The 23,255-nt window shown below is 41.2% G+C and overlaps 1 protein-coding gene across 9 annotated transcripts in view; it reads right to left on the reverse strand.

The window, feature by feature from the left end:
* Positions 1 to 23,255, reverse strand: part of Csmd2 (CUB and Sushi multiple domains 2) — a 566,560-nt gene that overhangs the window by 54,028 nt on the left and 489,277 nt on the right. For 8 of the 9 annotated variants that reach the window (XM_063236033.1, XM_063236031.1, XM_063236030.1 and 5 more), the window contains 6 exons: positions 22,335 to 22,480; positions 11,090 to 11,170; positions 10,463 to 10,576; positions 5,891 to 6,079; positions 3,419 to 3,565; positions 237 to 425 (listed from right to left, as the gene is read on the reverse strand). In XM_063236033.1, the coding sequence (XP_063092103.1) occupies positions 237 to 425; positions 3,419 to 3,565; positions 5,891 to 6,079; positions 10,463 to 10,576; positions 11,090 to 11,170; positions 22,335 to 22,480 (866 nt within the window). The remainder of the gene's footprint in view (positions 1 to 236; positions 426 to 3,418; positions 3,566 to 5,890; positions 6,080 to 10,462; positions 10,577 to 11,089; positions 11,171 to 22,334; positions 22,481 to 23,255) is intronic. The other variant, XM_063236032.1, reaches the window with a different exon arrangement.

A 23,255-nucleotide genomic window follows, 5' to 3' on the forward strand; every position in this document is an offset into this window, starting at 1 on the left:
TCTCACTCTGTTATTTTGTATTTATGTGCTCACACATTCATCTTCTCATGTTCCTGAAAACACAGGTTGTGTGTACATATGTTAGAGATACTATGGGTCTTCAGTGTTTGCTGAAAGAATGAATTCATTATTAAATCTAGAGGAAACATATTTGGAAGTGACTGGGCCTCAAACAAACTCAACATGTGTGTTGGATCTCAGTCACCTTGTGACTCCCCTTCCCACCTGCTTCTTACCTTGACAGAGAGGAATGGCCTCGCTCCACAGATGGTAGCCCTGGGGGTGTCGAGTACAAATGGCCATGCTGTGTCCCACCAAGCGGTAGCCTGAGTTGCAACCAAAGTGGATGGAGCCACCAGGCTGGGTGCTGGTCTGGCCCAGAATGTAGCCGTGGAGTGGAGCCCTGGGCAGGCTGCAGTAGGGAGCTGTACAAAGGGTTGATGCTGAGAGAACCGAGTACAAACAGGAGCACAGACACAGGAGCACAGACAGTCTTTCTCCTGATGGACCTGCCCCTCCGCCCCCCATTTCCTGTTTTTGCCACTGCCGGTGTTTTCCTATTTAGAAAGTTCTGAGTGGTTGGTACTGGAAAACAGCCAGTCAGTTTATTAGGCCAGGGAACAATGAAGGAAAATGAAAACAAAAACAAGATAAAAAACTGCTCCATGAAGCACTAGGGCCCATTTGTTGTCTGAAGGCAGCAGTGAATTTATGGCTCAGTTTAGACTCATAGCCAGTCTTGCAAAGTAACTGGTTCCCCAAAGGTGTGACTGTAACGGGGTCCCCTTTCTGATCTTAGAAAATGTGTAACTTGGGACAATTTAGGTCAGTTTGCTTAGCTCGTTTCCTTCCCTGTAAACTGGAACCCATGGCACCTGTCTCACCTGTGTTTGGATGGTCTAGCAGGGACCATGTATGTAACGCCCCACACACAGCACAAGGCACTCAGAACTCCGTAATCGGCTGTCTTTCTTCTTTTTGTTTTGTAGGGTGCTCCTGGCAACCCAGGATACACATTTCTCTATAAGGTTCATTTCCCCTCAACATGTGGCTTCATTTAGCTAACAAATAGATCTCGAGTCTCTGTTAAGTGCCAGCTGTTGTTCTAAACTTTGGGGAAACAATGAGGGAATCAGACAAAAATCCTGCTCTGAGAGAACTTACATTACAGAATCCCAAAGTAAGTTCTGTAGGCTGCAAAGGAAAGGTGATCCCAGAACCATGTGGGCGTTTTTGGCTGGATCTTCTAGGAAGCCTGGGGTGGGGCACAGGAGGCCAGGTCATAGTCATATGCCTTACAGTGAGTGACTCTGGCCTCTTGTTTGGGGATCACACCCCTTTGCCGGTAGAACTGGTGTTTTAAATACCTCTGTACCAAGCCAAATTACCTTTCTCTTACTTTGCTCTCTCTGTCCTGTGTGTATTGAATCCATGCAGGAACAAGAATCTCAATTATAAAATACACAGTCACAGTGACAGATACACATGCAAATTATACGCGTCTACCGTAGTTTAATTATTAAGTACTAATTGTTGCAGCATGTAATCAATTCCCTTTCTATGCGGTGTATGTACTGTAATTACCACTGACTCGTTATCCCAAACATGTGAGTCTTTGAATGTCAAGCAAAGGGTAATTCTCTAATAGCTTTTATTTCCTAATTTAGCAAGCAGGGTAGGGAAATATCATATTTCCCTTTTGTCTGAGCAGTTTCCCGGAACTTAGCTCAGATTGAGCCTGAGACGTACCTAGAGGCTTCTTTTCCATCCTGAGGAAACTGAAGCTCAAAGTGGTTAAGTGAGTATCTTGTCTGAAAATTCTATAGTTAGTTGGTGACAGAGCACGTCATTAACTCTGAGAGACCCATTCATGAGGCCACCACCCCTGTAATATACGCATCAGGGAAAGGAAAGTTTGTATAGAAAAAATAGATCCTGAGATAGGAAAACTCCATCCCTTCCCACAATCTGTTTGGCTTCATCTGGTTGGCTTTGCCCTGGAAGCCACACCAAGAGTCCTTTAGGATCCAGCGGGCCCTCTTGCGAGTGGGAGGCCCATGAGAAGACATGGGCTGAGACAGTGGTATTTCAGGCAGTCTGTGATATTTGGCATCTCTACCAATCCAAATATTATTTTAAAAAATATGCCTCAAATGTGTTTGAATGCAAGGCAGATTCAGCCAGAAGAAGGTGCTGGAGGGGCACTGGTGCATGGCAGAACTCTACAGTAATTCAGCCCAGAGTAATTCAGTTCTGCCTCCAACCTTGAAGGATGGGGTAGCAGTCTGCAGAAGCAAGGGCCCTCAACATGGGGATCCAGCAGCTTAACCAGTTCTCCAATAGCCTGAGCCATAATCTCCCTAATCGCAGCTCAGAGAAATTCATTTTTCTCCATCTTATTGTATTCCTAGGGATATTTTTGCATTCTTTGTGAATCGTTGCCTGGGTCAGCTGTCTGAAAGGCCTGCTATTTTATTCGAGCCTGCCTTTAAGACATGGCTTGTTATAAAGAGGAATGAAATCCTATTTGCAGTAATGTAAATGGAACTGGAGGACATTATATTAAGTGAAATTAGGCACAGAAAGACAAACACTGCCTGTTTTTACTTACACAAACTAAAAATGTTGGTTTTATAGAAATGGAGAGGATAGGGATGGGGCTAGAAATAGGTCAGTTATCAGGTACAAAAAATATAGCTAGATAAGAGGAAGAATTCTGGTGTTCTGTGGCACAGTAGGGTGACTTAGTTAATAATAAATTTATTTTATATTATGAAAGAGCTAGAAAAAGGGTTTTGACTGTGTATAACACAAAGAAAGGATAAATATTTAAGGTGATGAATGTGGTAATGGCCCTGATTTGATCATTACATATTATTGATATATATGAAAATGTCACATTGTGTCCCATAAATATGTACAATTTTTATGGTCAGTGAAAAAACCCACAAAAACATATGGCTTGAAGAGCAGAAAAGAGGCTCCTGGTTTTAAAATATAGCCAGTGCTCTGCTGCCTGCCTAACATCTGCCGGTTACAGACTCTAGGTTTTTCAGGAATTTTGCTAACATTCTCTAATTTCCTAAAGAGAAATTTCTAAAAGCATTAGATGCCCTTGGGCTATATGAGAGCATGTATAATAGTTAAACTCATCTTAAAGACACATGGCGGCAGCCTGACAGTGGAGAGGGCAGAGGTTAGATGTGGGGAAAGACTGGAATAGGTGTGAAAATCCAAGGACCACTTGCACAGCTTTTGGTGAGGCACATAGAGAAAGTAGCTTCACAGTTCCCACAGGGAAACTTGCTTCCTTGATGAGATGGACCATAGCTTATTTGGATGTTTAGGTTTAAAAAAAAAGACACCCTAAGAGGTCCAGGGCACATGGTCCTCTCTTGAGTGTGCAGGATTTACTTACCTGAGTAGCGAATCTTAAAGCCTTTCCGGTTGTAGGCATGGTCAGATGACCAACGCAGATATACAGAATTGCTGGTGCTGGTGACAATCAGGGGAGCTGAGTAATTCCCACTGAGGGCTTTCAGCAGAGGGCTTTGTCCTGAGGGACCTGAATGAGAAAGACGCAGGCTTAGAAGCCATCTTTGTGCTACAGAAAGCCATGGTGCAGACACTAGGGAGTAGAAGGCAGAGTGATTCATACAGTCAATAACATCCTCTCTTTTAGTTGAGGGCTCTTTCCCCTCAGCCCAGATCTGAAACAGCATCCTATGAAGTTCCTACTTACCTACAGGCAGCCATGAAATCTATTTGCTAGTTTTGGAATTGGCTAGGGTTACACAGCTGGTCAGTGGAAAAACATGTTTTCAAATTGAGAACTTCTTCCCCTTGGCCACTCTACTTCAAAAGACAATTTGGTGCTGGTATGTAAAAAGTATTTATTGATGAATAGATGGCAAGAAAGCCAAAGGGCAAAGTCAGGTGTCAGTGTCCTTAGTAACAGCGCTCTCCAACTTCCTTCCCAAGGTTCTTTGAGAAAAATCTTCTTCCTCTCTTTTCTATCATAAGCACCTGGAATTGCCTTCTGGGAGTGCTGGTTCAAGGCAGAAAGCTAGATTATCCAGAATCTAGGATTTATCTCTGGAAAAGGACCTGAGTAAAGTTTATAAGATGCTGTTGAGACACCTCTTGGAAGGCTGACGAAGTAATGGACCAGATTAAACAAAGTAGTCCCATTGAATGGCTGTGGCAAACCAGGAAGGAAGGTGCCCAAAGGCTTAGTGGGATGATATGTTTGAATAGGTCCATCAAGAGGGCAAAGGCTGACCTTATTCCTCAGGATGGAGGAATTACTGAAGCAATCAGCAGCACTCTGGGGAGGGCCGAGCCCCAACACTACTGAGACTCCAAGTTGCAACTGTCTTCTTTATGCTGAAAGTGATGTGAGATATCTGTCAGAGAACTGGGATTGCTAGTATTGGAGGGGCTGAAAAGATCTTACAAGATAGAGGTCAAGTGGAAGCACTTAGCAGCCAGCACCAGCACCAGTTGGCATAATGACTGCAATGAGCATGGAGATTACAATAGCAACTGGAAGGGCCTGACCTGCAGGGTCTACAGTGATGGCTCACAGACATGGCATTCCTAAGGACAAGACAGATGGGTGGCCAAAAACGATATGAATAAATAATCAAAACAGATCATGAGTAGATAAAGTGTGAGGAAAACTGTTCAAAATGGAAAATCCCAATCCTTTGCTCAGTTTGTAGACTCAGGCCAGGGTGCATTCAGCCTTGCAGGACACTTAGCTGAAGGACAAGGTAGGTCCCTGTAGAAAAGGAACCTGCAAAATGACAAACTGTAGATAGTAGTGATTATTCTAGGTCTTTTTTCCCCAAAGGCTCACCATTATTTTCTTAGATAACTGAATATTATGGAAGCAAGAATGTCTAAATACTGTATTAAAGACTTTGGTATATTGGGTATAGATTGATGCTGACATTTGGAGATCTGAAGCAAATCATAGATGCTTTGCTAGGACAGAGGTATGTGAAGGTTGAAACTTGCAGTTAATGGAGCCCTGGCCTGGTTCCCCACCACAGTACAAACTTAGCCACGGTAACCTAGTTGTAGCATCTGTGCCAGATGTTGTATCTTTATCAGAGCACAGTAACATACTCTTGGTTACAATGGAATGCAGCTGTGGAACTGGAAATGCATTTTCCACCAGAAAGAAGGGTCAGAATCACATGGGGCAGGCACCAATATACATCCGTGGTTTGGTATCAGAGCTGTGTTAATTTTCCTGCTTTTTGTCATAATACCGTTTGAAGGGATGGAGACCATCTGAACATCTGGCAGAATGTAGTGTAAGTAGATAGGTTCACTATATTGAGGACATCACATTCTTTGGATCTGATGAACCTCTAGGGAAAGGAGTGTAGATGCCTCTGTAAGTTTCATGTGCTCCAGAGAATAAGAGATAATTCTACAAAGTCTGCAGTGAAGTTTTTAGGATGGAGTGGTGTGGAGCAAGCAGAGACATTGCCTCCCAATTTAAGAGCAAACTATTGCACATTTTCTCCTCCTACCACTGAACAAGAAGGTCCATGTTTGGCAGATGTCTGTGGATTCTAAAGGGAGCATACTTTGCTGCTGTGACCAATTTATTGGATCACAAGTTATGACCTTAAAGTGGGGACTACAGTAAGAAAGGGTTCTGTAACAGGTCCAGGATGGCATACAAGCAGCAGCCATATAGTCCTTCCAATCCCATGGTCTTGGGGTTTCTGAAGTGTACAAACACATCATGTGGAGCCTCTGACCAGTCCTAGGAAAGCTTCAGGCCAGAAAGACTGCAGGGCAGGCTCCCAGGGGGCTGGAGCAGGCCTGTGTCACCTGCAGCAGAGGATTACACAGCACCTGACTGACTTACCGTCAAAGATCTCAAACTCATCATACTGCTTCTCACTGAGGAAGTATTCCACCGTGATGGAGATGTTATAATCGGGCTCCACTCTCACTAGCCAAGAGCAGGTCTGGAACTGGGGGTAGCTGCCGGGGTAGCTCTGGCTCAGGATCACGCCCGTGGAATCTGTCAGAAGCTCGTTCGTTGGGCAATGCACTTGGAGAAACAAAGAAATACCAGGTAAGTGGATAGAGATAAAACCAGCCAACACTTTGGTTTTTCTGTGGTGTAAAAGACAACCACTAGGAAAATAGTTATTTAGGAACATTTTAATGAGACATCATCCCAGTCATTATGCTGCTCCATGACATGGTGTAGTCCAGATCCTGAGTTAAAATATTGCAGGGCTTAAAAGGTACCCCAGTTCCAAAAGGTTAATCTAGAAAATGGATTTAATTTTAGAAAGATAATAGAAGGTAGAGGTGATCCCTACACTATCTTTTGGGGTAGTATAGGGACTTGGGATAAAAAACCTTTGGATTATAGCCCATCTCCTGCCACTGAGTACTTATATGGTTTTCAACAAATGATTTCCTCTGTGTGTATGGTGGATTCTTTACCCCTACCCCCCAGGACTATGATATCATACTATTTGAAATAATATGTACATAAAACCTGAAACAGTGCCTTAGTACATAGACATGAGGATGATAATGATGATTGCATGGAGCAGAAAGGGTTACGGAGCTTGGCAGTAAACTAATTAGTATTAATAAAACCAAAGAAAAATGTTACATTAAGGAAGACAATCAGTGTGGACCTTGGAAAAGGAGGAGGACTGGGTGTTCTTGCCTCCATGAAAGTGACAGAAGATACTGTTTCAGAGGGAACTTGCACATCCCAAGGTGCTCTGTCCTCAGGAATAGGGAAGTATCACAACACCTTGCATGAAACAAATTGCAGGACTATGATTAACCTTCACTTGAGAACTCATAGCAAAGTTTTAAGGACTAAATCATTTCTTTAGTGCTGTCAACAGTAGTACAAACTGGGTGTGTTGGTGCACACCTGTAATCCCACTATTCAGGAGGCTGAGACAGGAGGATTGCCATGAATTCAAGGCCAGCTTGAGCAACATAGCAAGACCCTGTCTCAACTTTCCCCCCTCCCCTCAAAAAACAGTAGTATTAAGTACTCTAATATATGTAATATTTTGACATATATTGTTATGAATATCATGCTTATTAGTATGAAATATATTTCCTTATTCTTCTTAATGTGTTCTGAGTTAAATTCTATTTTTTCTGATATTACCTTTGCTGCATTAGCATCTCAAAGTATTTGCTATACATTTTTTTGAAAAAAAATTTTTTTTTGTCTTTTTTCCTTTTTATCGGTACCAGAGATCCAACTCATGACTGCCTGCTTGCAAGGCAGGCGCTTAGGCCGCTGAGCTAAATCCCCAGCCCCCGAAAAATTTTTTTATATGTCAAGGATGAATGACATATTTCTAGCTATAATTTTATGTTCGACATTCTGGAATTTCATGGTGATGTTCTTAGGTTTAAAATCTTCACCAGGTCTTCTAGGTTGTCATAGCAAGAGACATGCTTCTGGGAACATAGAATAATGACATCTCTGTCATAAAAAATTAAGACTTCATTGGACAAGGTGTTAAACCAAGGCATCAAAGAGTAAAATAAGTCAAGGAATGGAGGAAGGTTTTCAAGGGAGACTATGAGTGGAAATATATATCCGTGTGCATGGTTGGAAAGACTCAATATTTTTAAGAAGGTAATTCTACCCAGACTGCTCTATAGATTCAACTCAGTCCCTTCAAATACTATCTGGGTTCTTTGTATCCACTGATAATCTGCTCCTAAAATTCATGTAAATGTTAAAAAGACTCAGATTACCAAAGTAATCGTGACAAGGAAGAAAAAGCAAGAGGACTAACATAATTTTCACTGAGTGGTGCAGGATGCATGGGTCTCCACTTGCAAAAAAGGGAAGTGGGTCCCCTGCTTGATATCATATACAAAATTAACTCATAATGGACTGAAGACTGAAGTGTTAGAGTTTGAAGTACAAATCATTAGAAGAAAATATAGATGTAAATCTTCTTGACCTTAGACTAGGTAACAATTCTTTAAATAACACATCTAAAGCACAACAAACCAATGAAAAAAATATTAATTCAGCATTATTAAATTAGTGAAAACTTTTGTGTTTCAAAGAACACACAAAGGAAAAGAAAGCAAAGAGATAATCCACAAGTTGAGAGAAATTTAAAAATATAACACATAAGGATTTGTATTTATAATGTATAGAACCCTGAAATTTTAATAATGCCTGGTTTTAAAAATGAGTAAAGGAACTGAACAGATATTTGATATGATTTAGATCTGACACATTCAGAAGGCGATTGGGTCACGAGAGCACAGTACTCATCTCTGGATTAGTGTGAGAGTTCAGAGCTGACTTGGGGTGCGGGGGCAGGACACTGGATGTGGGACCTGGAAGAGTGTATCTTGCTCCCAGCTCCTCCCTCTGCTGTCTGCTTCCTGGCTGCCGTGGCACGAGCAGCTTCCCTCCACCTGGCCTTTCACCGTGCCGTTCCTGCCTTGGAGCCAGCTGATTGTGAATCAAAACAAACCTCTCCCCCTTTAAATTGTGTATGTTTGTGGGGATGTGTCCTAGCAATGAGGAAAGTGATGAAGGCAATATTTCTCCATATAATAAGCACACGAGACGATGCTCAAAATCATTAACCACCAGGGAAATGCAAATCAAAACTACTTTATTTCCACTAAGATTGCTATAATTAAAAAGATAGATAATGATACATGTTGGCAAGAATGTGGAGAAACCAGAAGCCTCTTACACATCTGGTGGAAATGGAAAATGGTTCAGTTACTTTGAAGTACAACTTGGAGGTTCCTCAGAAGACTAGATATAATGTTATTATGTAGTCCAACAACTTTATTTCTAGGTCTACAATAAGAGGACAAAAAATACATGCATATAAAACAGGTAAATGGTGTCTATTGCAGCACTATTTGTAACAGCTGAAAAGTGAAATCAGCCCAAATAGGCAAGCAAAATGAGGGGTGTCTATACAACAGAATATTATTTGGTGTTGCAAATGTTGATGCACACTACAACACAGATGAGCCTTGAAAATACTACGTTAAAGTGAAAGGAGCCAGTAACTACAGACCAGATATAGTAGGATTATTTTATACGTCATGGCCAGAATAGGCAAATCTATAGAGAAATTAGAACTTAGTGATTATCTAAGACTATGGGGGTTGCAAGGAAATGGTGATTGCTAATGTACATGGGGTTTCTTTTAAGTGATTAAATGTTTTCAATTAATCATAGCAATGGTTGCAAAACTCTGAATATACAACCGGCTATTAGAATTGCATTCTTTAAATGGACGAACTGCACTGTGTGTGAATTATCTTTTCGTGAAGCTGTTATTAAAAGCAAGTCTATAAAGGCAAAAATGCCACCAAGTCCCAGAGGAATGGGGAGTAAAACCAGTAGGACTGTGGCCATGCAGACACAGAAGCAGCACAAGAAATGAGAAACTAGAGGCTGGAGCAGGCTGGAGCAAACTAAGGAGGTTCCAGAGGAGGACAAAGGCTGACATTTACTGTTACGAATGCTGTCAGGCGTTCAGGTGCACTGGTTAGGCTAAAATAAACAGTCAATTTGTCATTGTATTGAAGCAGCCTAACCCCATTATGTGTGGCTTCTCTCTTCATTACTAACAATTTGTATTGCATGTTTCTCCTACTCTTGCCTTCCAAGGAATAGGAGAGACACTGATATACTTCTCCATAGATAACTAAATATTTACTTTTGGTAGAAATAGTACTAGAAGGGGTAGCACTAGTTATGTAGTAATAGTCAGTATGGAGCGGTACATGGTACCAGGCATTGTTTTAAAATGCATTATATAATTAACTCATTTGATTTTGCAAAATAACCCCATGGCATTAAGTACGATCATTACCTTTACTTTACAGGAGAGACAACCAAGGCACAGGACAGTTTGATACCTTGGTCAGGTATACACAGGACGGTTGGTCAGATGCCTCAGGAGTGGAGACTACTGGATTTGGTCTGAGTTGGGAGAGACAGGTAAAGTCTCTTTTTTGCCAAAGTCTTTTTTGCCAAAGTACTATGATGGGCTGAGGGAAAATGTGGTTTCTGGGCTGCCAAAATCAGCACCTAAGACCTTACAGTTGCACTTCAACAGAGCAGGGTCACTGGGTAAGCCTACCCATTCTTGAGGTCCAGAACTTCGTCTTTCTAATCAGTTTGCACTTGCAGAGAATGTTGGAGTAAGGATAAAGGACAGACATAAATGTGGCAATTTTCAGCCCCAGACCTCAGAACAAGACACAGGCCCTGTCAAGAGAACTTGCTTATTCCTCATCCACTCCCTTGTGCACCAAGCAACATTTACAGGTGGCCTCTTACTCTATGGGGCAGGGATTGAACTGAAAGCTGCTGACAGAAGGAGCATGATACTCAAGTTTGCTTGGGATGTCTTCAGGCCCCAGAGACATGACTGAGTGTGGTTACCTTCACATATAGGGGGTGGGCCTTCAAACTGCAGGTAGGTTCCAAGTTTGCAGGTCAGAATTTCATTCCCCACCAAAGTAAAACCAGGAAGGCACCTGTAGCGAACGATGTCACCTGTCAAGACAGATCAACATGGGGATTCTCTGGAGCAGTCTGGTAGGGCTGCCTAGCCTTCCTAATGCCTGCAACCTACTTCTGGGCAAGACAATCAGCAGTGGGTCACGTTCTGTTCAGATTTTTCTAACTAGCTCAACTCCAATACAGTTGCCCTAACAACAGCTTCATTCTCATGGGTCAGCTTTATTGTGATCATGAATATATTCATATTTTAAGAAATTGATTCTGTTTTACATGGATTTCTCAAAATCATGCTAACTGGAATCACAGAGGAAAAGAAAATGACTTTCCAACATCCTCTTCCTAGGGATGGCTAAAAGAAGAATGCATTTTAGGTGGAAACTGAGTTGACAGAATATGAACATTCTTCTTGCACAAGAGTCTTTGTTTCTGTCTGCGTAGGGGGTGGGGAGGGGTAGAGATGAGCCCTGCTGCCCAGTGCCCCCCTGCTGCCCATCCTGGCCCTGTCAGACCCCGGCTCATGGTCCTTGCTGGTTTGGGAGGTGGTACCTATGTTGAATTCTTCATTCTCTGTGACAACTTCAGCATTGGGGAGGATGGTGGGTGGAGGACATTTGGTGAGTGGATATGCTGCAAAGAAAAAACACGAGTCAGGGTAAGAGCACTGTCCTCCGGACATGCCGTCATTCATTAGTTCAAAGCCTCACTTCCTCATTCCTCATTCATTTGTGAAAGAGATCTTTATTAATGAGTATTTATCTATACCTAGGGAAAGTTTAGCCAGGGGCTATTTTGCATAGCTTCTGTTGTCCTTTTTGTTTATTTGTTTTTGATGCAAAACCCAGAAACTATATTTCATAAGGAACATCAAAAGATAGAGGATTTAAGAAGGAGCCAGTGACATCCTCCAGCACTGGGCGGAGAGGGGTGGATTGCTGAGTACTTCTTTTACATTGGCACTTGTGAAAACTGTCACCTCTAATTCTCACGGGGGCATTCACAATTGGCTGCATCTCCAGTCTCTTGAGGTCAGCGTGCTTTCCTTCTGACCTATGCCCTGTGGTCATTCTAAACTGGAGTCAGTGCTCCTGGACAGAGGGGTGGGATTAGATGCAGGATGGGCTTGTCAAGGCAAAGGTCAGAGCAGGCTTATGCTTGGCTTTCACTATCTGGCACGGGTAAGAGCTATATAAGAATTAGTCCTGCCACTGCCACCTTCATTGATATTTTTTGTTTCCAAAACAACCTTAATCCTTGTTATAGTCTTTAAGAATAACATTTGAATATATATGCAATGTATTGCCATTAAAAATCAGAGATTCTATTAAAGCAGGAGGAAGAAAATTAAACTTGTGCATTGTGTTCTCAGATAATGATTGTCAGTCTCTTACCTTGAGGTCTTGCAATGTTTATTCTCTTCATACATAAATATTTTTCTCTTATTTGCATCATATATTATATATTTTGTGTTGATAGTTATCCACTACCATTACATTTAGAGAGTTTTCCTATGTAATGAATTTTCTTCAACAATAAGACTAAAGTTATTTCATAGAGTTTAATCACACAGATTTACCAGAAATTGTTTCACAGATATACTACTGTCAACTATTTAGGTTTTCAAAATTTAGCAATAATACAGAAAGGATAGATGTATATGTATAGGCTTATGCATGCCTAGAACTTCTAAAGAGTTTATGAAAATTGATTTTCTTATGTGTGATGGTATGAACAGCTACTTTGAAGAAAATGAGATATTATGGTAGCCATTGCTGATTTCCTATCATCTTGTTGTTAAGTGCAGTAATGCTTTTATTTTGTTTTGATTAGCTTTAGTCTCTTTTGTATTATTTAACTTCAATATGTGTGAAAGTATGGACAGCTATTTTGAAGAGAACAAGAAACATTATGGTAGCATTGTTGATTTTCCAATTGTCTTAATTTTGAAGGCCTGTAATGCCTTCATTCTTTTGTTTTGATCAGTTTTATATTATTTTGTCTTGTTTCAATTCATTGTGTATGATGCTATGGACAACTATTTAGAAGCAAACAAAAGACATTATAGTATCCACTGTTGATTTCCTGTTGTCTTGTTTTGAAATTCTGTGTTGCTTGCATTGTTTTGTTCTGATCTACTTTGTTCTGTTTTGTTTGGTTTCATTCTCTTTAAAATAAAAAAACAATTTTAAAAACATAGAAATTTAAGTGATGAAATCCTTACATGCACAGATCTTTTATAATTTTTCTAGTTTTCTTTTTAAACTAAGAATGATTGAAGGCCATACCCTTTTAAAAGTGTTGAATATCAGTTAACATATTCTGGAAATCAGGTACTAATTAGGACCCCTTTCTATAATACTTGAAGACAGAAACAATTATAATGCACTATACATCAAAATCCAGAAGAAATTAAAACAATAAAATATGTATATGCCTCAAACCATAAACTAGAAGCTGACTACTTAAACTATTACTTTACGAGCACCCAACAATTCATATGGCTATCACAAAAAAGTGGCTGGGTGCATCATGGCACACATACTTTGCGGTCTGTACCTGAAACACTTGATGTATCATGGCAACTTTTCATCTGGAGAAATTTAGGTGTTTCATGTTGTAAAACACTATGCAGAAACAAGGACCAAGTATGAAGGTCACAGTGGAAAAGCGTTCATTACAAGTGTGAGGTGGACCATTCCCAGTGAAAGGTTCAGTGTGACACCTCTTAGCCTGAGTATCTATATGTGAGCCACACATCCCCACGGTGGCTCAGAGAGCTCCTCTCCAAACATTTACAGACGGTTCTCACATTTTGCTAACTGCAGGTGGAATGTAACTTGGGACTTTTCCTGTATATAGTTTTAGTTAAAATACTGTCTTATGTTTCAGGAGCCTGACTTTAAATTTTTTTATACAGCTGTATTGGCTGAAAAGTGTCATATTGATACATAGGCTTTATGAAGTGTGAGTTTTTAAAACCTAAGGCACTTAGAGGCAGCCAAGTGAGTTTAATTTTGATTTAAAGTGAACTAGAAGGACTGCGTGTCCACATGACGTGTGCTTCCATCTTTCTCTCTAGGGAAATCACTGTCACTGCTATCCGTTACAGAGGACACTTTCTCCAGCACTAGGTGTCATTGTTCTTCTGTCAACCCATTCACTGAGCGGTTTTCTGTGGAGAGCTCTCCCAGGTCAGGCACTGTGCTCAGGCTGATGATGCAGAAATAAACGAGGCATTCTCAGCCTTCACCCTCTAGAACTTCAAGCCCAAGGGGGAGATAATCATCTATCTCAGTCTTTGTCAGGATGACCAACAAAATCTAGCATTTGTTTTGTTTTAACTGGCATTTGGTAACTAATTAGGATAAACATTACTGATATGTTAATGGACTTTTTTGTTTCTCATTTTAATGGTCTATTCACATCCTTTGCCTCTATTTTACTACAAATTTGAGGGACTCTATAGATTGTCAAGACTGATCTTAACCTGTTAATTATGTTTTCAGTTTATTATTTGATTCATATGATTTCTGACACTCTTTTGATCTGTAGAAATATCACTCATGAATATAATGCTTCCATTATCCAATCATCTTCCAAACACATAACCTGAGGGGGGACATTTCAGATCCAAACCATAGCACCCTAGTTCAGAAAAAAGAAAACACTGGAAATGTAGCTAATTGTGAATGCACTCAGTTCAGTCCTCAGTTCTGAGAAAACATGCAGATTATAATTTCTTTTTTCATTAAATGTGTTTTGTTTTGGACTACATAATTTTAAAAAGTGTTATTATCATTGTTTATGTTTTCCTGATAGATCACCAGTCTATCCATCTGTCTGTCTGCCTATCTATCTACCTATCTATCTATCTATGTTGCTGGGGATCAAACCCAGGGTCTTGAGCACGGTAGGCAAACACTGTGCCATTGAGCTATAGCCCCACACCCACCCTTTTATTTCTAAACTGTGTTTATTTGTTCTAGCACAGAAAATTTAGTTTAATATTATTTAGCTAAGTTTAAGACTTTCTTAAAAGTAGGGAATTGCTGTATCCTAAGAGTAGGGAATTAGATTGTAACAAACTCCCATTTTTCTTAATAACTGAATGATTTTCTTTCATTGCTTTATCTTATTTTATACTTTTTATAATTTCGCTTCTAAGGAGTTGTCTTGGCTTTCTACCTTTTATATTAGGATTAAATTTTATTTTGGGTTTTCTTTTAGTGATGTTGAAATATTTAATATTTAAATGTTCCATTTAAAACTAATCAGCGACTATAATATAGACTTGCAGCCTTTGTCTAGTAATTAAATGCTATCTACTGATTTGACCTTTATGAAAGACCAAGACATTCTATCTTTCTATCAAATTGTTAATACAAAAGTATTTTTAATACCTTAAGAATTGTTAAATTTGCATTCTGCTTTAATTTTATATTTTCAGTTAATAGATTTAACTCTGTACTTTGCTAGTATCAATGTTTCTCATTTGCTCATTTCTTTTATGTATCTTTTCTTTTTTGAGTTCTTGGCTCATCTCTTGAGTGATTACATTCTTGAGTCACAGTTCAGACTGAGACTAGCGTGGACTTAAATTTAAGCTTTTGGATCACTGTAAGTGACTAGCTCTTCCCCTCATATGCAAGGCTCACAACTTCCTTTTCCCCCTATGCACCTACAGAAATGTCCATTTTATTTTCTGCCCTCTAATTGCAAAGATAGCCTGGCTTTGGTTCCTTTAAAGGACACTTTCTCAGTCTGGATTCTAGTAGCTTTTCCCTAACCTCCATCCTCATAGTTTGAAAACATGGCCATACTGTTTTTGATTTTTCCTGGTATATGATAATCACCTCGTTTATTCTACAGGGTCTCTTTTTTTAATCTCAGAAAAGTTGTATTTAATTCTGTTCCACCCGTTTATCTTCTTTCTTTAAATGTTTCTTCCCTCTGCATGTTGGGCTTCCCTCCTGACTCTCCTAGTGACCAGGTTTCTCTTGATCATGTTCAAGTCTTGTCCTTTTCCCTCCTTCTGTGGACATTTTCAGGTTTTTTTTCCTACTTTAAATTGTTGTTTTATGGTGATATTTTACTGTTTTCTGATTCTTGTGCTGATTTAAATTATGCTACTGTATTCTCTTTAATATTATTTTTTACTAATTCTCCTTGTTAATCAGACTTTTATTTTGAGCAATCACAAAAGTATAGGGAAGGTTGGAAGCATAGTAAAACGCCCTTTTTTTCCATGAATCATTAGCTCCAGAATATTTTACTTTGCCATTTCTTACCATCACCTTCTCCCGTGTAACTTCAAAACAACTATCAAAATCTGGAAATGAACCCTGATAGATTGCTGCCGTCTCCTCCTCACATCCCAGGCAAGTTTCTTCACTTGTCCCAATAAGGTCCTGAGTAGCAGAAGGATCCAGCTCAGAGTCACACTGTACACTAGTTGTCACGTCTCCTTGCTGTACTTTGGTTCTGAAGTCTGCCCTTGACCTTCAAGGCTTTTATACTTTTGACAATGACAAGCAGTGAGTTTACTGTATGCTAAATTTAGATTTGTCGGATGTTTCCTCTTGCTTAGATTCCGGTTGTACAGTTCATCCTTGACTGGACAGTCACAGAAGGGATGTGGACTCCTTTTTCTGTATCTTCTCAGCCAGGGTCTGATCTCAGTTTGCACTATTTCTGATGACAACTTCTAGGATCACTTGATTAAGTGGTATCTTCCAGACTTCCCCACCTTAAAGCTGCTCTTTTTCTCTTTGTAGTTGTTGCAAAGGAAGAAGCTTGAATCTATGTAAATATCCTGTTCTCAAAACCACTAATTAATTTATGTCTGATGAATATAGTGTCTTGTTTGAGTCAACAGTTTCTCATCTGTTGCTACTATTTTTGTAGTTTCTGATGTTGCCTAGGCTGCCCATGAACCTCTTCATTCAGCCTCCTGACTAGTTGGGATGATAGGCATGTACACACTGGAATGTTACTCTTCTTAGTATATTAATAACTCTAGTATTTGAATTATCAAAACTCCTCAGTGGACTAACTCATAGGATGGCCACTAGGAGGCCTGTCAAGCCAGCTTCTGTGTCCTTTTGGCACTTGGGTATTTTCTACTTTCTGCCAGCAGATATTTCTGGCTCTTCTTGTACTTTCTCTGTCCCAGCCTTGAGATCAGCCAGTTTTTCAAGGATCCCTGGTCTGTTCTTAGTGGAAGATGCTGTTTAGAAACCAAGATCTGGTACTACAGGTGATCATTACTAGTGAGGAGACTTTGCTCCAGGGCTCCTATAGTGGGAGGAACTAAAAAATCTCCCCCTTCCCTTCAACATATTGAAACCCGTGATCTCACACTGATATGTCCTGTTTAAATGGTCTAGCCCCATCGGGCATATAATTTGGTTTTTCAACATTTCTAGCCCTTTTTTTTCTGACATGAAAAGCCTTTCTTCTACTGTTCTTATCATATCGGCTTATTTGGCTAATCGCCCATGTGGACCTAAGTCCCACTCTACTGCCTCCCTCTGTCCTCTCCCACTTAGGCCCTGTCTTTTTTTTTTTTTTTTTGTCTTTTTCATTTTTATCGGTACCGGGGATCGAACTCACGACCGCCTGCTTGCAAGGCAGGTGCTTATGCCGCTGAGCTAAATCCCCAGCCCCAGGCCCTGTCTCTTGTTGGACTGACCCCTATGCGATGCCCTCAGCACTCTGCTTTGGCTCCCAGATCCAGTGCAGATGTTTGGTCATCTTGGTCAGAGCTCTGATGCCCTGTCCCAGTTCCCTCCCTGTACAGGTACAGTCTCTCCTCACAGCCTTCAGCTTCAGGGCCAGGAAGCCCCTCCGTGTGGACGCCCCTCTCCCCTCTGCCACCCTGGCCTTGGCCACAGTGGCTCCCAACTCCTCTTACCCAGCAGGTGTGGATGCCTGTTCTGCTTTGTTCCACCTGCTACCTTCAGGACCAAATTGTTCCGCAAGGGACAATTTTACTTATCCCTTAGTCAGATCTATCTTTTCATCTCTGCTTGCTGTCTTAATGTCTCATCTTTCATCATAATCCATGTTATTCAGACTCATGCTAGACTTAGTGCTTATTTCTATTTTCAAAATCATGTAATTTTCAAGGACATTTTCCTCTGCACTTCAAATCTTATTTTCTCTTCTTAAAATTTTAAAAATATGTTACAAAATCTTTTTGTGGGTTTCCTTAAGAGTATTTGTTATGGGTTGGATAAAAATATTCCCTAAAAGTTTGGTGTAAGGCAGGGCTCTTTTTGTTTGTTTTGAGATAGGGTCTTATTATGTAATTTGGGCTGGCCTTGAACTCACTATGTAGTCCAGGCTGACCTCTGTGGAGATCCTTCTGGCTCAGCCTCCCAAGAGCTGGGATTACAGGCATGTGTTATGATGTCCTGCTACAGGTGAGGTTTTTGGATGTGACCAAAGCATGAGGGCACAAAGCTCATAGCTGAACCGGCTGTTAGGAGGTGGGGCCTAATTGGAGGAAGTGGGTCCCTGGAGGGATAACCTGCCTGAGTATATCTTATTCATGAACCTCCCTTACTCTTTGTTCCCTGGCTGCCATGGGCTGAGCAGCTTTCCTCCATCAGGCCTTTCTTTCTGCCACGATCCTTCTGCTTTAACATAGGCTGAAAGCAATGGAGCCAGGTGACCCGAGACTGAAATTGTGAGCCAAACTAAATCCTTCCATCTTTTAAAACATTTTTAGTGCTGGGGATTGAATGCAAGCCTTCACACTGAGCCACATGCCCTGCCCATCCTAAATTTAGAGACAGAACCTTTCTAAGTCACTAAGTTGCTCAGACTCAGTTGAAACTTGCAGTCTTCCTGCGCCAGCTACCAGAGGCCTGGGATTATAAGAGTGTGCCACCACGCCTGACCCCTTTCTACCTTGAAGTTGTTTTTCTCAGTTATTCTGACAAACAGTTGACTAGCACAGTATTTTTTTTTTTTCCTTTTCTGCTTCTCAGTCCTCAGTTACTTAGGGCTAATGTTTGCCAGCAGGAAGTAAGCTTTCTTTCTCCCACCCGTGCCCATTTTAGCTCATCTCAAATATCATCTCTCAGACTAGTTTACTACAGTCATTCCACAGGAAGTGGAGTTCTCTGCCTTTTTGTTTGCTAGATAAACCTCCTGATTACAAATTTCAAGGATTTCATTGTTCACTTATGTGCTATCTCTTTCCTCAGAGGAAGAAAGCTTTATGGGGAGTAACCATCATCAATAAAGACATAAAAGATGCTTCGTCTCATCATCAACCTAACAGTGAGGGGCCATTTCACAAATCCACCAGAGTAGTAAAAATTTAAAAGTCTGATAAAATCCCGAGTTTGCCGAGATACATGGTAACAGGAGCACTTCTTTGATTTCCAGGAAGAGTGTAGGTTGTTATAACCACTCTGTAACATAAATTTTTCATTATCATAATTTTTCATTATCAGAATCTGAATATTTCGATACTTAAAAACTTACAATTCTGGGTGGATTTGTGCTCTAGAGAAACTCATATACATTCACAAATCAGAGCATACAAGAACGTTCATATTGTTTGAAATAAAAGAACTTGAATGTTCATTAACAGTAGACCAGTAAGCGACTGTATTTTTCTGATAGATTACTACACAGCAGGGAAAATGAATTAAGTCTCATGCATCTGCATTAATTTTTTTTTTTTTTTGGTCTTTTTCGTTTTTATCGGTACCAGAGATCGAACTCACGACTGCCTGCTTGCAAGGCAGGCACTTATGCCGCTGAGCTAAATCCCCAGCCCCATCTGCATTAATTTTTAAAACTTAATAGCAAAAAAAAAAAAAAATAGGTCTCAGAAGAATATTTGCAATGGTTTGAATGTGGCTATTTCCCCATGGTCCATATGCTGGAAGCTTGGTCATCAGTGTGGCAATGCTGAGAGGTGGTGGAATTTTTAGGAGGTGAAATTAGTGGAAAGTGACTAGGTCACTGGGGATGTTGCCTTGGAAGGCATTCATGTAACTCCTGCTGGGCCCAATTAGTTCCCCTGAGAGTAGGCTGTCGTAGAAACATCGAGCCTGGCTCTGGAACCCCTCTGCTTCTTGGCTCACCACACACAGAACCTCTACTGTGATGTCATCTGCTACGAAGCCCTCACCAGGGGCTGAACCAATGAGGCTGCACATTCCTGGGACTTTAGCCTCCAAATACATGAGCTAAATAAATCCCTTTACACATCATCCAGCTTGAGAGGTTTTGTTATAGCAGCAGAAAACAAATATTTATAGAATGGCTCCACTTATATAAAGGAAGTGACATGCAAAAATTAAACAACATGTATTTTTGGAGAAAGACACATGGGATCAAATTACAAAGAAAAGTAATGAAGGATTCACCCACATTTCGAGATCATGGCTGATTTTAGGGCTAGGGAAGGCGAACACACAGAAGAAACAGGGGCCTCTAAGGTGTTCTTTGCTTTTGGATCAATGATGGTACTCATTTTATTCTTTATTTCTTTTTGGGGGGGGGTACTGGGAATCGAATGCATGACCTCGAGCTTGCTTGCCAGGAAGGTGCTTATGCCACTGAGCTAAACTCCTGGCCTTTCTCCTTTAACTGAATGCACATGGGGAGCATACTTTGTACACCTAGGATATTCCCCACAGCCTGTCAAAGTTCCCTGAAGCGTGGCATGGTGTGTCTCCAACGCTGCTCAGCCTGAGGACAGTACCCTTTCATTGGAACTCCCTGTCCTGCGTTCAGCACTGTTCTTCTCCTGCCCTAGGCCCTCGTCTACTCCTCTGGTCAGTGAGGTGCTGGTCTGAACTGACACCCGAGGTTGTTTTCATCTGTTCAGGCTGCCATAACAAACTACCATAGACTGGTAGCTTATCAGCAACAGAAATTTACTTCTCACGGTTCTGGAAGCTAGGAAGTCCAAAAGGTTTCGACAAATTTATTGTCTGCTGAAGGCCTCCTATAGGCTTATGCTTTCACTGTGACCTGACATTAAGGAACTGGCAAATGAGCCTGCTCAGGTCTCTTTCACAAGGGCACCTATTTCATTTATATGCTTTACCCTGATGATATGGTTACATCCCAAAGACTCCTAATATCATTTTGAGAGTTAAGATTTCAACACATGTATTTTAGGAGAACACACTCAGACCATACCAAGGGTCTCATGCCTTTTTGAGAGAACTCAGTGCCCATGTCACACCTAGAAGCAAGTGCCATAGTGAGGGACATAGGAGAATTTTACGGAAGAGTGGCCCGGGGTTGTGCTGAGTGACCTTCATCTGGTCTTGGCACAGGTGAGGGCTTAGGAATAGGAATGGGGAGAACAAGAGGTCCAGCTTAGAAAGCTAATATCACATCAGGCTGCTGATCTCTAAATACTGTATAAAAATACCAGCTGTAATGGAGATGACTATTACAGCTGCCACTTACTAAGTGTCTTTTACACTCCTCGCCTGGAGCTAAGGGTTTCCATGCATTATTTCACTTAACTCTTTGAGACTGGGCACTGATGTTATTCTCTTTCTGTGGATAGCAAAACTGAATCTTAGCTAAAATGAGAGACCCAAGACACACAGCTCATGTGTAACACAGTCAAGATTTGAACTCAAGGTCATGGCTTCGGAGTCTACATTCTATTACTTTAGGCAAAAGTCATAGAGAGTTGAAATGAATTGCCTCAAAGCCTGGGTCCCATTACTGGGGGAATAAGTATGTCTCTCTGGAGTATTGAGGCACAGAGAAGGCAGGGTCTTGTCTGCATTCCGTACTCACTCTAGGCTTTAGCATCTGTCTGTGGCTTTTACATTATTGCTTCTGTTTCTGCTTCTCCACCACTACCTCTCCCAGGGGTTTAGGCTGAATGTGCTTAAGTTTCTCTAAGTGTATGTGTGACGTACACACACTGTACCATCCTGCCAGAGCAGATTTTGCAGAACTGAAAAGACCTGAGTACAGTTCCTGATTCTGTCCACATGCTCCAGGAAAATCCTGAAAGCTTCCTTTGTCCCTTTCTCCTCATTTATAATAGGGGTAATAATATCTGCCTTATAGCTCATGGAAGTTCTAGAAGCCACAAACTCCAAGCCCTTTATAGTATAGAAGAAAAGGTAGTCTCAAGCAGGGAAGAGTCACACAAAGTCACATACACCTGGTCCAAGGTGAAACCAGCCATAAAAATCCAGCTTTCCTGACTTCCAGTTCAAATATGTGCAAGACTTGGTAAATTGTAAATATAGAAATCATTCCATAGAGGAAACAAACCTGTAGAGAAATTCTGACTTTTCTAGGTGTTAACTGCTTAATACACATCAGAAAATACTGAGCTCCATGACTAATTTTGGACTCTATAGGTGGCCATGAGTGTGAACCCACTCAATCTGTGCATATTTAACCTCCCTGAAACTGCTCTGCCTTCTCTTGTGCCCAAGAACAGAGCACTCCTTGCAAAGTCAGTAGAGGCCTTGGATCCCTTTCCAGAGGTGGGGAACAGGCAAATGGCCAAGTTGGCCTGTGAGTTGGGTGTCTGATGAAGCCTGGCATTGGCATCCAGCATCAGCCTCACATGCCTCTGTCACCACAGTGTTACAGGTAGGACCTGCTTTGGGAGCTGAGAGCTTTCATGTAGGGTAGTCCATTCTCTTATCTTTGGGGACTCTGAGGCTCAGAGATCTTTCCACTTACTCAAAACCACACAACTAGGGAAGGATGGATCTAGGAGTCAAGTTCAGGCTTGACTCAGAAGCCTGACCTTCCCGCCAGGTCAAGCTGCCACACTGACCAGAGAAGGCGATGGCGAAGATCCCACCCATGGCTGCATCATGGTGGAACTTGAGCAGGACCTGGTTGGTTGAGCTGTGCACTGTTTTCTTGGCCATGCTTCGAGTGAAGACTCCAAGCTGTGGAGATGTCTGCTGTGGTCCATCCCTGTGTGTAGGAAAGAAGGTTCTAGCATGCCACCATTCATTATGGCTGCATCTCCCCCAAATGCCATCAGTGGCCATAAGGGAGACCTCCAGCAGCTACTTATGACTCCTCTTGCACCCAGATTCATCTCCTAGCAGGGTCATTGGAATGAGCGAGACTCATTCACACAAACTCCTCATCACCTGTCTTTTCCCATCCCAGCCCAGCCCAGTCCGTGGGCACAGTGCAGACACTGTGGAGCAGGGCTACTGTTCTTATCACAGGTCCTTTCAATGTGAGGCAGCCCAAGGCCAGGACTGAGGAATTGGTACAGGAATCTCCTATGCTATCCAGGCAGCAACATCTCCTTATCCTCCAAGCAAAGAGATACACTTTTGTTGACTTTCTAGACAAAGGATTTCTTCCCTGGGATCTATATCTATCCCCTCACATCTGTTCTTAGACGTTCCTTATAAATTTAGCTGAAATGAACCCAGGAAAGTCTGGTTACAGTTACACAACCTCGGGAATTTTGGAAAAGAATCCTACTTCCCTTGATAATTCTCAGATTGGCACTAACCTCTAAACACAATTACTTTAAAATTACTTCATATCTTTGTGAAAGATAGTAATTTGGGAAAAAAATACCTGTCTAGGAAACCATACTTATCAACTAATAATTATACTCTCATTTTAAAATTAACTTGTTATGTTTCATGTAATTATGACAGTGCTGAGCTGTCCAACTCCAAAAGTTACTAGCCACATGTGGCTGTTTAAATTCATTAAAGTTAAG

This window comes from Cavia porcellus, unplaced genomic scaffold (assembly GCF_034190915.1).
Source record: "Cavia porcellus strain 051 isolate PalLab524CR breed Dunkin Hartley unplaced genomic scaffold, mCavPor4.1 scaffold_25, whole genome shotgun sequence".
NCBI lineage: Eukaryota > Metazoa > Chordata > Mammalia > Rodentia > Caviidae > Cavia > Cavia porcellus.